Genomic DNA, 10,710 nt, shown 5'->3' with positions numbered 1-10,710 from the left:
GAAGGAGAATGACGGGGAGGGAGGGCGTTGGCTGGAAGAAAGCTGGCCTCTCCCCTGAAAGGGGGAAAGCCCGCCTGCCAGCCCAAATACTAATGACAGGAAAAAGTTGAACCCAAGATTTGAAAATTGTCCCCGTCCCTGTATTCTTTTTTGATTGGGATCTTGAGAGGAATTTCTTTTTTGATATCGCTGTGCTGCAGCAGCAGCGTGGGCCTCGACTAAACATCACCACTTTAAGCTACCATTGGAGGCTTGGTGGCCTGCACCTGCGAACCTTAGCCTAAACGAACACCGGCTTCTATTTCGAAAAGATCCGTGAGAGAAGCAGAGAGGGGTTGCTATGGTACAGAAGCGCATTGCCGATGATTGATGATGCAACTAATATGGATCAAGCCCTATTCATCTTTTTCTTCTTCGTCTTGCTTCCTTCAGCAGCAAGCTCAGGGTGATTGGATTTCCCGTCGACGCCGCGCTTTGTTGCCGAAGAGGGTGCAGCAGCTGCGTATGCGCTGCCACTTTTGCTCTTTTCGCTATTTTTTGCCTTGATCTCACTGCCTTGCACGGCTGCTTTGTTTGCCTTGGAATTCTTCTTGGACGACGATGGATCGACGAGAGAGTGCATCTGCTTAAGCAGACCTTGAATGGCGCTCGATTTGCCAAACTTTTCAGACACGTCGAGCTGCTGCGCGATCTCTTGAATCTTGGCCACCTTCCAGATGGTCCCAACAACCTTCCCCTTTGCCTCTTCATCTCCGCCCGCTGTACCACTTGCGGCACGCTGTGTCGCTCGAACAAACTGGATGCCGCACTTGATTACATCGCGCACCCGATTTGAGGTCTGGTCAGACGAAGCGGCGTCGCGCAGGAACGCAAAGAGAGCCTCGGCCACGACCGGCATGAAGGTCAACCGGTCTTCAAACAGGTCAGCCTCCTTCGAGTCCTTGCCATTTAGGATGATCTGGAGCATTTCGAAAGCCTGCGCCTGCTGATAGCCCTGTGTGGCTGCGCCAGGCCGGCAAGACGCAACAATCTTGGTTCGCAGCGCCCAACCAAGCCGCGGAAAGCGCTTGCATGCATCGGTGATGAAGTTCGGCTTGAGCAGCGAGGCCTTGCGAGTCATGAAGTCTTCGATAGTCGACTGGTAGATGTCCCTGATCTTTGACCCTCCTTGATCCGCGGGCGGCAGCTCGAAAACGTCGTCGCTCGTGCTTCGAAGGCAGCAGCGTGTCAAGTAAAGGTTGGCGGCGTTGCAAAGGCTGGCGGGCGCATCGCCGTGGCAAGCCATGCTGTGAATCTTCTCCAGATGCTGGGCCACCTCCGAAATAGCCATGTCCGACGTCCTGCCACCTCGCAGAATTTGCATCAGAATGCTTTCGGCCTTCGACGAGATCTGCTTGAAACCAGGGTCCTTCTCCAGACACAGGACAAAGAGCGGCTGGACTAGCCCAAGGCAAAGGGGACTCGACCTCTGCTGCCGGGCAAAGATCTCGATGAGGTCCAGGATCTTGTTTTGAAAGATCAAGCCTTCCTTCTTGGCATCTTTGAGAACGGAAATATGAGCTTGGATTCTCAAAGCAGCGACCTTAGCGGTCACTCACCCTCTTGTTCCCTCTTGCTGGACACCCGCTCTCGGAAGATCTCGGCCAGCTTGTCGTCGATGAGCATCATCTGGTCGTCGTCAAGATCCGAAACATCGGAGCTGGAAGAATTGTCGCCCTCATCGTCATCCTCGTCGCTCGCCTCGCTATCGGCGATGCCGCCGGCTTGCAGGGCTTCCTGCACACGAGCCCTCAAGACGGGATCCACATCTTCTCCTTGGCCGCCATTGTCATCGTCCAGCTCTTCGTCCTCTTCCTCATCGTCATCGTCAGAGCTGGAGCTGGTCGCCGACGTTTGCGAGAGGGAGGCGATGCCTCCTGAGTCTGCCTCATCTTCGTCCATCTCCTCGTCTTCGTCGGCCCCATCGGCCTCGTCGTCTTCGTCGCCCACGCCGAGCTGATTGACGAGATGAGCAACGCTATCGCGCGTCATCTCATCGGTAAAGGAAGCAAAGGTCTGGCTAGCCACGCGACGAAGGAATGCAGAAGACAGCTCGAGGAACCCGACGAGGCAATCGACCAGCAGCTCTACCGGAGCGGGCTCATCGGGGTGCTTTGCCACTCGCTCGCTCTCGCTCATGAGGAGCATTCGATCGCCGCAGTCCAAGAGCCTCTGTGATTTCAAAGGTCAGTGGAAGAATGTACGCCAAAAAGGGCTGCTCGGTCACTCACTTCGACAACCTCAAAGTCTTCCTCCCTCGCATTCTGCAGAGATACAAAGTATCCTGCAAGGAGCAGAGACTCAAACGCCCTTCTTTTCTCTTGCGATGCATAGGTGGACTTGCGTACCGCTGACAGCTGCTCGCGAGCACGCTGCAGGAGCGATTCGCCCCCCTCCTGGACGGTGACTAGGAGCTTGTTATTCTTCGCAGAGTTTCGCAGAGACTCAAAGATGCCGAATGCCCGCGACAGCCAAAGCTCGCCGGACGAAGATGCGCCTCGAAGTTTCCTACCCTTCGCCTCGCCCTCAACAACGGTCGAGGTCTGACCCACAAGTTCGTTGATGCACGAGATGAAATGGGTACGGCATGCCGCCTTGACTTTGTCCGAGAATGTCGTGCCAGCTGCCTTATTCAAAACCCTGCTGGCGTCCTTGGGCAATTTGACGATCCGGAAGAACCCATGCACGATGAAGAAGGTGAGGACGATGTCGACGGTCTCGTCGCTCTTTGGGATGCTGGCGTTGCGCAAAAGAGCCAGGACCTGATCTAACACCATCTTACGCCGAGCGTCGATGCTCTGCAGTGCTTCCTCATCGCCCTTCTCCTCGGCTTCCAGTGCGCCCTCACCGGCTACGTCGAGGAGCCGAATGATGTGTTGGTTGACACCATCGAAGTTGGTCAAGGACAAAATTGACTCGACCGTCTTGCTCTTCGTCACCTGGTCAAAGTTTTGGTGCCCGTTTTTGCCCAGCAATTGAGCCACGATGAGGAACCCAGATGCTGGATTGTTCTTGACAGCGTCTCTTACGACGGCAGCCTTCAGGGGTCTTGTCAGCTGAGATATCAAGCAGGGACGTTTCTTAATCTACACGTACTGCGTGGTGTGCAGCGCCGTGGAGGAGGCGATCTTTGCCTGCTAGATGATTCATCCAAGTTCGCATGAAGTTTGGTGTGAAGAGGGAAGAGAGCTGATTGGCGGGCACCCGTGCGACGGCCTTCTCAAACACTTGGAAGCCCCAGGACTTGCGCTCCGGTGATGCCGAGACACCAAAGAGAGTCTCGTCGACGACGATGCGGAAATGCTCTGAGAACGAGGCGCGGCTCTTTTGCGATGGCACGAAGCTCTCCTGGGCGTAGTCATCGAGGATGAGGTCCCAGACGAAATGGACCTGGGCATTCCAGTAGCCATTTCCACCACCCTTTTCCTCTTGTCCGTCTGTCTCCTCGAGCGAGGATGCGTTCTGCGCAACATGAGGAGGTTATCGAGTCATCTGCAGTACACAACTTCAGGGGTGCAAGCTCACCTTCAGCAACTTGGCCAGCACCGCCAAGTTGGACGTAGCAAGCGGGTCCTGCTCTTTGAGCGCGGGCAACCGAACACCCTTGGCCAATGGCAAAGCTTCGCGTCGAAGCTTAAGAAGAACAGCGAGGCTCTCAGGACGAGACTCCTGCGCAACAGACAAGCGCTGGGCGACCATATTGAAGGCATCGTCTCGCCAGTGCAGGTCGTCGGCCTTGGCAAGCGCGTCGAGCAGCTGCACGGTGACCCAGGCGCAGCTCTCTGCGAACCACTCCTTTCCTTGGCTGAGAGCCTGGAGAATGTCGAGGGTCCAGGTAAAGTTTTCCAGCCCGGAGGCGCCCGACCGGAACAGGGCTCCAGATCGTACAACTGCAAAGATGCCGAACAGGCGTGCAAACATGAGGTCACGCTCTTCCTGGCCCTTGACTTTTGCCGGGGAGGTCGAGTAGTGGAGCACGAGGGTGATGATCTGGCTAGCCGATACAGTGGACAGCCGAGCCAGAAGCTGGAGGAAAAATGAAGCAGCAAGTGTCAGCAAGGGCTTACTCAGCGTTTAGCAGTTCCACTGGCGTCTAGCAGGACTCACCTCGCTCAGGGTGACTGCGAAGCCCAGACGAGAGCTCTCTCGGTGGCTCGCCAAGCCCTTCAACAGCCTCTTGACCGAATAGACGACATCGCTGGCATTGTGCGCCTCCAAGGATGCCTCTGCCTCTCTCGTCTGCTCCTCGCTGACGGTAAGCGTCCCCCTGCCATCATCCTTTCCGAGATTATCGGCGAAGAGACGCTCTGGCACCTGCTTCGAGGGCTCCCCCAGCGACTGTTGCTTCTCAACGAGCGACGAAACAAGCGATGATGATGACGCCAAGCGGTCCGACGTCGATGCAGAAGCAAGCTGCCAGAAATGCGACAAGTTGCCCGCCATTGTCGTGGGGCTCTGCTTGCTTTCCTTGAGCTGCTTCGACCAGCAACGCGCTTGAAGTTTTCTCGTTCCTCTTTCTCTTCCTTTTTTTTTTTTAACAACTCGGGAATCGGAGATGAATGAAGCTTGTTTCAGTCTGCCACGAGGGGTTCTGGAACGCCCAGAGACGATTGACTCACTTTAATCTTTTCTTTCTTCTGAGAAAACCGGGGCCATTCAATCTACCACCACCCAACTATAGAGGCAACCATGGTGAGTGAGGCTTGTGCGGATGCTCGTCCAGATTGAAGGCTCACGATGTAGTAGTGCGGGATCCTGGGCTGCGTTCACCACCCCAAAGCGGCCGAGTACCGCTCCAAGATGCTGACGATGTCGCGATGCATTCGTCACCGAGGCCCAGACTGGTCCGGTTGCGTCGTGGCCACGCACGGAAGCGGTGCACACCGAGTGTCGGAGAGGTCCGCAGCTGCCTCAAAGGATGAAGAGGAGACCAACAAGAATGGCAGTGCCACGCCCGAGACGGGCAGTATCCTTTGTCACGAGAGGCTGGCTATCGTTGGTGTCGACACTGGCGCCCAGCCGCTCATCTCGACGGACGGCAACCTAATCCTGGCTGTCAACGGAGAGATTTACAACCACCGACAGCTTCGCAAGTCGCTCAAGGACTCTAGCGCAGAATTCAAGACGCACAGTGACTGCGAGGTCATCCTTCACCTCTACAAGGAGCACGGAACCGACTTCGTGTCCATGCTCGACGGTATGTTCTCCTTCATCCTTCTCGACACTTCGGTCAAGCCGCACCGCTGCATCGCTGCCAGGGATCCCATTGGTATCACGACGTTCTACCAAGGCTGGAGCTACAAGTATCCCGGCGCAGTGTACTTTAGCTCGGAGCTCAAGGCGATCCACGACGAATGCGACAGGATCCGAGCCTTCCCTCCAGGGCACTTCTATGACAGCTCGCTGCCAGAAGGCCAGGAGACGGTTCGTTACTACAAGCCAAAGTGGTGGCATGGCGACGAAGAAGGTGCGGCGCTGCCCAAGGGAGAGGCAGATCTTACAGCGATCCGCGAAGCACTGGAGCGTGCCGTTCGCAAGCGTCTCATGTCCGAGGTGCCCTACGGCGTCCTCCTCTCCGGTGGTCTCGACTCGAGCCTGATTGCATCCATTGCTGCGCGCGAGACCAGCAAAGTGGCTGAGGCACAACGTCTTCGTTTCGAGGAAAAGCGTGCTAAGAAGGCCGCTCGCGTCGCCGAGGTCGCCAACGGGGTGGGAGCCGACGGTGCTCCCGATGGCCTCCCCGTCGGTATCGACGAGGACGCCGAGAACGAGGCCGACACGCTGGCTGCCTGGCCTCGACTTCACAGTTTCTCCATCGGTCTGCCAGGTTCGCCTGACTTGCTGGCCGCCAGGGAGGCTGCCCGCTTCCTGGGCACGGTGCACCACGAGCACACCTTCACCGTGCAGGAGGGTCTCGACGCCGTCAGGGATGTCATCTACCACCTTGAGACATATGACGTGACGACGGTGCGAGCGTCTACGCCCATGTATCTCCTCAGCCGCAAGATCAAGGCCATGGGAGTCAAGATGGTCCTCAGTGGCGAGGGTTCCGACGAGATCTTTGGTGGCTACCTCTACTTCCACGCCGCGCCCACTGCAGACGAGTTCCATCAGGAGTGCGTTCGAAGGGTCAAGAACCTGCACACGGCCGACTGCCTGCGCGCCAACAAGAGCACCATGGCCTGGGGCCTCGAGGCTCGCGTGCCCTTCTTGGACAAGAACTTCCTCGAGGTCGCCATGGGGGTCGATGCCAAGCACAAGATGTTCAGCAAGGGCTCCCTCCAGACGAAGGATGCCGATGGGCGGCCGCATATGGAAAAGTACATTCTGCGCAAGGCCTTCGACCTGACACCCGAGGGCGACGACAAGCCTTACTTGCCCGAGAGCATCCTCTGGCGGCAAAAGGAGCAGTTCAGCGACGGCGTCGGCTACAGCTGGATCGATGGCATGAAGGACTATGCCGAGTCTCACGTCAGCGACGCCAAGTACGCCGAGCGCAAGCAGCGGTACCCGGTTGACACGCCCGACACCAAAGGTGGGTAGTCTCACCTTGCTTGCTTTGAAGAGAATTGTCTGGCTGACTTTTATTTCTCTGAACAGAGGCATACTGGATCCGCGAGATGTTTGAGGAATGGTTCCCTGGTGACGCAGCCGCGAGGACGGCTGTGCGATGGGTCCCCCGTGGAGACTGGGGCTGCTCGAGCGACCCCAGCGGACGGGCCGTGGCGATTCACGACGCCGCATACAAGGAGTGATAGAGAACACAAAAAAAGGCACAGCCGATGCTATCTTTTGAGGCTAGTTATCGCTGTCTTTCCCCCTGCTGCATGTATCTCTCTGTTTATGGCGTTTGGTTGATAATGTAAAGAGCAATAGACCAGAAGTTGTTCCATCATGATGACTGTCCTCTGCTATTTCCGATCCGACCGTGCCCACCGCGAGGCGCAGAAGAAAGTGCGTGGTTTAGCCTCCACAAACGAGAGCGTGCAGACTGAGGACCTTTTCAACCTTTCGCTCCCTCTTCCCTTTTCTCATTCTCAAAAGAGCTAAAAGTATCCGTCCTGTTGACTCGCCTTCCGAGAGCTAGTACAACACAGATCACCGCAGCGCAGCCGCACATACACCCGCCTTCGTAGCCCAAGCCTACATCTGACACCAACAGAAGAGAAGGGCCGGCCATGTCGAGCTCAAAGCGCCTTGCCAAGGTGAGTGAGGCCCTAGCTCTTCCTCGCACGGAGGAAGAAAGCCAAACCGAGCCAGATCTGACTGACTGACTGACTGACAACCTTGCTCCTCCCTCTTTTTCCTTCTCTCTCTCTTGCGGGTGCCATTGGATTCGCAGGAACTGGCCGACCTGACAAAGGAGCCACTTGATGGAATCTGTGGGTCAATATTCATTCTGTCAATGGAGCGGAATTACTGACGTGAGCACATGCACTGCCCCTCTGCAGCGGTCGAGGCCAGCGAGTGAGTAGAGGCCGTGATACTGCGTCTTCGCGACACGCAAAGCTCAAAGCCCTCACCAAACCAGAGAGAACCTGTACAAGTGGAATGCACGAATCCAAGGCGTGAGTACCAGAAGACTTTTCCCGCTTCCTACTCGAGCGACCTAGCTCACTCCCGCCCTTCCCTGTGTCTGCATGTGCGCGAACGCAGCCAAGCTCGACGCCGTACCAGGGGGGCACCTTTGAGGTTGCCATTGACTTTCCCATCGAGTACCCCTTCAAAGGACCCAAGCTCCGCTTCCTCACGCCCGTCTACCACCCAAACGTCGACAAGGACGGGAATATGTGCGTGGGCGTCATCAAGGCCGAGGCGTGGAAGCCCAGCACCAAGGCCTCCACAAGTGAGTCACTTGACCTTTGCGCTCGCCCTTGTCGGCGAGCGAGAGAGACCAGCGCAGATGGAGCGAGCGTGCGCTGACCAGATGCCACCGCCAGTCCTCTTGGCGGTCAGTCAGTTGTTGGCGGAGCCCAACCCGGACGATGCCCTCGTGACGGAGCTCGGTGAGTCCACTTCTTTGTGTCGAGTACACGCCTCCTCCTTGGCCTGACCATGCTGTCTCTCTCCTGCAGCCGACGAATACACCAACCGCCGAGCTGAATTTGAGAAGCATGGTGAGCCCCGTGTTCTGTGCACAGCCCGTTCATCGACCCCTGTGCTAAGGCCCAGCGCTCTTTACCCCCCCTACAGCCAAGGAACACACCCAAAAGGTTCGTCTTTCATTTCCCTTTCTCACTCTCCCGCTAATCTTTTCATCGACTCACATCGTTCCCGACAGCACGCAAAAAAGTAGAGCAGTAATCACACATTCATACGAAGCAAGCCATCTATCTGCCCACTTAAAAGGCAAGAAAACTCAGAGAGCAAGAAGTTCCATTATCAATCATCGTCGTCGTCATCAACATCATCCATCCAGAATGAAATCTGCTTTACTGCTATTGCTGCTATGGGTTCAGAGAAAGCATTCTAGTCTTGGAGGCTTCGGAACGACTCCTCAACCTGCGTCCCGAGCTCGTTGAGCCGGTTGACGACCTCTTCCTCGCCGTCCTTTGGATTGTGGAACTTCTGCTGCGTGAGGCTGTAAATGACGTCGGAGCAGTGCTCCTTGATCTTTGCCCAGGTAGCGCCATTTGTCGCGGCCTGTTGCGCCAGGTCGTGGAAGGTGATCATGTTCTGGAGCATGCCGCTCGTCTTGTACTGGGGGCAGTAGGCGTCGTAGTCGCTCACACCGTTTTGCTGAAGGAAGTCATTCTTCATGATGGCCGCCACCTCGAGCGTCACCTTGTCGTTTTCGCCGAGCGCGCTCTTGCCGACCAGCTGCACGATTTCGGCCAGCTCCGTGTCCTTCTGCAGGATGCTCTTCGCCGTCGATCGCAGCGAGGTAAAGCCTGGGTGGTTGGCTTCATAGTAAGGCTCCAGGGCCTGGACATACTTGGAGTACGAGACGTCCCAGTTGACACTGGGAAAGTGCTTGCGCTGGGCCAGCTTCTTGTCCAGACCCCAGAAGGCACCCACGATGCCGAGGGTGGATGCCGTGACGGGGTCGGAGAAGTCACCTCCGGGCGGCGAGACGGCACCCACGATGCTGACACTTCCCTGTCGCTCCGGACTGCCCAGGGCAGTGACTTTACCAGCGCGCTCGTAGAAGCTGGCGAGCTTGGCACCAAGGTAGGCCGGGTAGCCCGAGTCGGCTGGCATCTCGGCCAGACGACCAGAAATCTCACGGAGAGCCTCGGCCCACCGGGACGTCGAGTCGGCCATCATGGCGACGTTGTAGCCCATGTCTCGGAAGTACTCGCTGAGGGTGATGCCCGTGTAGATGGACGCCTCGCGGGCTGCGACGGGCATGTTGGACGTGTTTGCGACGAGCGTCGTACGCTTCATGATGGGCTGCTCTTTGCCGTCGCGCATCAGCGTAAGCTCGGGGAATTCGGCCAGGACCTCGGCCATTTCGTTTCCTCGCTCGCCGCATCCGACGTAGGTGATAATGTCCGAGTTCGAGTACTTGGAAAGGGCCTGGGAAATGACGGTCTTGCCGCATCCAAAGGCACCTGGGATGGCTGTCGTACCTCCCTGCACACAGGGGAAGAGCGAGTCGAGGATGCGCTGGCCGGTGAGCAGCGGCGTATCGGCCGTGAGCTTCTCGGCGACTGGTCGGGGAGCTCGGACGGGCCAGAGGGAGCACATAGTGTGCTTAGTCTTTTGGCCTTGGAACTCCGTCTCGAGGATGACGTCGTCGACGTTGTAGCTGCCCTTCTCGGCAAGGTAGCTGATTGTACCGCGCGCTCGCGGTGGCAGCATGATCTTGTGATCATTGAGAAGGGTGTTCTCGAAAACCGAGCCGTAGATGTCGCCGCCAGAGATGTGGTCGCCCTCCTGCAGGGTCACTCGGTTAGTCAGGGGAGGATTCACTACTCAAGAAGGGGCCAAAAAAGAGAAGACCAACCTTGAGCTTGACCGGGTTGAAGTCCCACTGGAGCGAGCGATCCAGTGCCTGGGTGTTGATGCCGCGGGGAATGTAAATACCGCCGCTCTTCTTCATGATGCCCTCCAGCGGACGTTGAATACCTGTTGAATCAGTTTGGTCAGGACCGGTAAAATGACGCATGACATCGACATTGACTCACCATCGTAAATGTTCTCCATCAGACCGGGGCCCAGCTCGACACTCAGAGGCTTCTTCGTGCTCAGCACCGGGTCGCCGACGCTGACACCGCTCGTCTCCTCGTAGACCTGAATCGTGACCTTATCGGCGTCGATACGAATGATCTCACCAACGAGCTCTTCGTGGCCGACTCGGACAAGTTCGTACATGGAAGATCCAATCATGTCCTCGGCAACAACGACTGGGCCCGAAACACCAAAGACACGGCCGAATCGTCCCTCGCGCTCCTCATCGCGAATCTTTAGAGGTAGGCCAGAGAAGGTTAGAGACTTAGTAGGCGAAGAAAGAAGGGGGAGATATGACCCTTGTCATTGAGTTTGACTTACCTTGGGTAGGTTCTTCTTGGCATTCTCCATTGCTCCCGCCATTTTGGGCCGATTGCTGAGAATGGGAGAGGTGTGAAGGCGCAGAGAGAGAGAAGCGAGGCGAGAAGAAGGGGGGGGAGAACTGGTTCAGGCTGAGGAGGGTGGAGAGGCGATATAGCCAACTCAGGAGAAGGCTCG

General features: G+C 56.9%; 4 protein-coding genes across 4 annotated transcripts; 2 read left to right on the top strand and 2 right to left on the bottom strand.

The window, feature by feature from the left end:
• Nucleotides 1-313: 313 nt before the first annotated feature.
• On the bottom strand, nucleotides 314-4,527 carry FA10DRAFT_265652 (hypothetical protein). The gene is made up of 6 exons (XM_025521148.1): nucleotides 4,147-4,527; nucleotides 3,565-4,065; nucleotides 3,136-3,501; nucleotides 2,271-3,077; nucleotides 1,599-2,211; nucleotides 314-1,539 (listed from the first exon to the last, which is right to left on the bottom strand). The coding sequence occupies exons 1-6, from the start codon at nucleotides 4,480-4,482 to the stop codon at nucleotides 389-391; spliced, it is 3,774 nt and encodes a 1,257-aa protein (XP_025379011.1). The 5' UTR covers nucleotides 4,483-4,527; the 3' UTR covers nucleotides 314-388.
• A 149-nt stretch (nucleotides 4,528-4,676) lies between these two features.
• FA10DRAFT_239336 (putative asparagine synthase) lies at nucleotides 4,677-6,933 on the top strand. Its single transcript, XM_025519179.1, has 3 exons — nucleotides 4,677-4,731; nucleotides 4,786-6,574; nucleotides 6,640-6,933. Exons 1-3 carry the CDS (start codon nucleotides 4,729-4,731, stop codon nucleotides 6,792-6,794), a joined length of 1,947 nt encoding a protein of 648 aa, XP_025379010.1. The 5' UTR covers nucleotides 4,677-4,728; the 3' UTR covers nucleotides 6,795-6,933.
• Nucleotides 6,934-7,107: 174 nt separating this feature from the next.
• FA10DRAFT_265649 (putative UBC5-E2 ubiquitin-conjugating enzyme) lies at nucleotides 7,108-8,452 on the top strand. The gene is made up of 9 exons (XM_025521147.1): nucleotides 7,108-7,244; nucleotides 7,382-7,421; nucleotides 7,491-7,506; nucleotides 7,571-7,607; nucleotides 7,696-7,885; nucleotides 7,980-8,045; nucleotides 8,115-8,156; nucleotides 8,233-8,252; nucleotides 8,321-8,452. The coding sequence occupies exons 1-9, from the start codon at nucleotides 7,218-7,220 to the stop codon at nucleotides 8,333-8,335; spliced, it is 453 nt and encodes a 150-aa protein (XP_025379009.1). The 5' UTR covers nucleotides 7,108-7,217; the 3' UTR covers nucleotides 8,336-8,452.
• On the bottom strand, nucleotides 8,345-10,650 carry FA10DRAFT_250060 (putative TFP1p-H+-ATPase V1 domain 69 kd catalytic subunit, vacuolar). The gene is made up of 4 exons (XM_025519555.1): nucleotides 10,534-10,650; nucleotides 10,170-10,446; nucleotides 9,989-10,110; nucleotides 8,345-9,918 (listed from the first exon to the last, which is right to left on the bottom strand). Exons 1-4 carry the CDS (start codon nucleotides 10,573-10,575, stop codon nucleotides 8,509-8,511), a joined length of 1,851 nt encoding a protein of 616 aa, XP_025379008.1. The 5' UTR covers nucleotides 10,576-10,650; the 3' UTR covers nucleotides 8,345-8,508.
• Between the last annotated feature and the right edge of the window lie 60 nt (nucleotides 10,651-10,710).

This window comes from Acaromyces ingoldii, assembly GCF_003144295.1.
Source record: "Acaromyces ingoldii strain MCA 4198 unplaced genomic scaffold FA10scaffold_2, whole genome shotgun sequence".
Classification (NCBI taxonomy): domain Eukaryota; kingdom Fungi; phylum Basidiomycota; class Exobasidiomycetes; order Exobasidiales; family Cryptobasidiaceae; genus Acaromyces; species Acaromyces ingoldii.
This window is presented reverse-complemented; position numbering and strand designations above follow the sequence as displayed.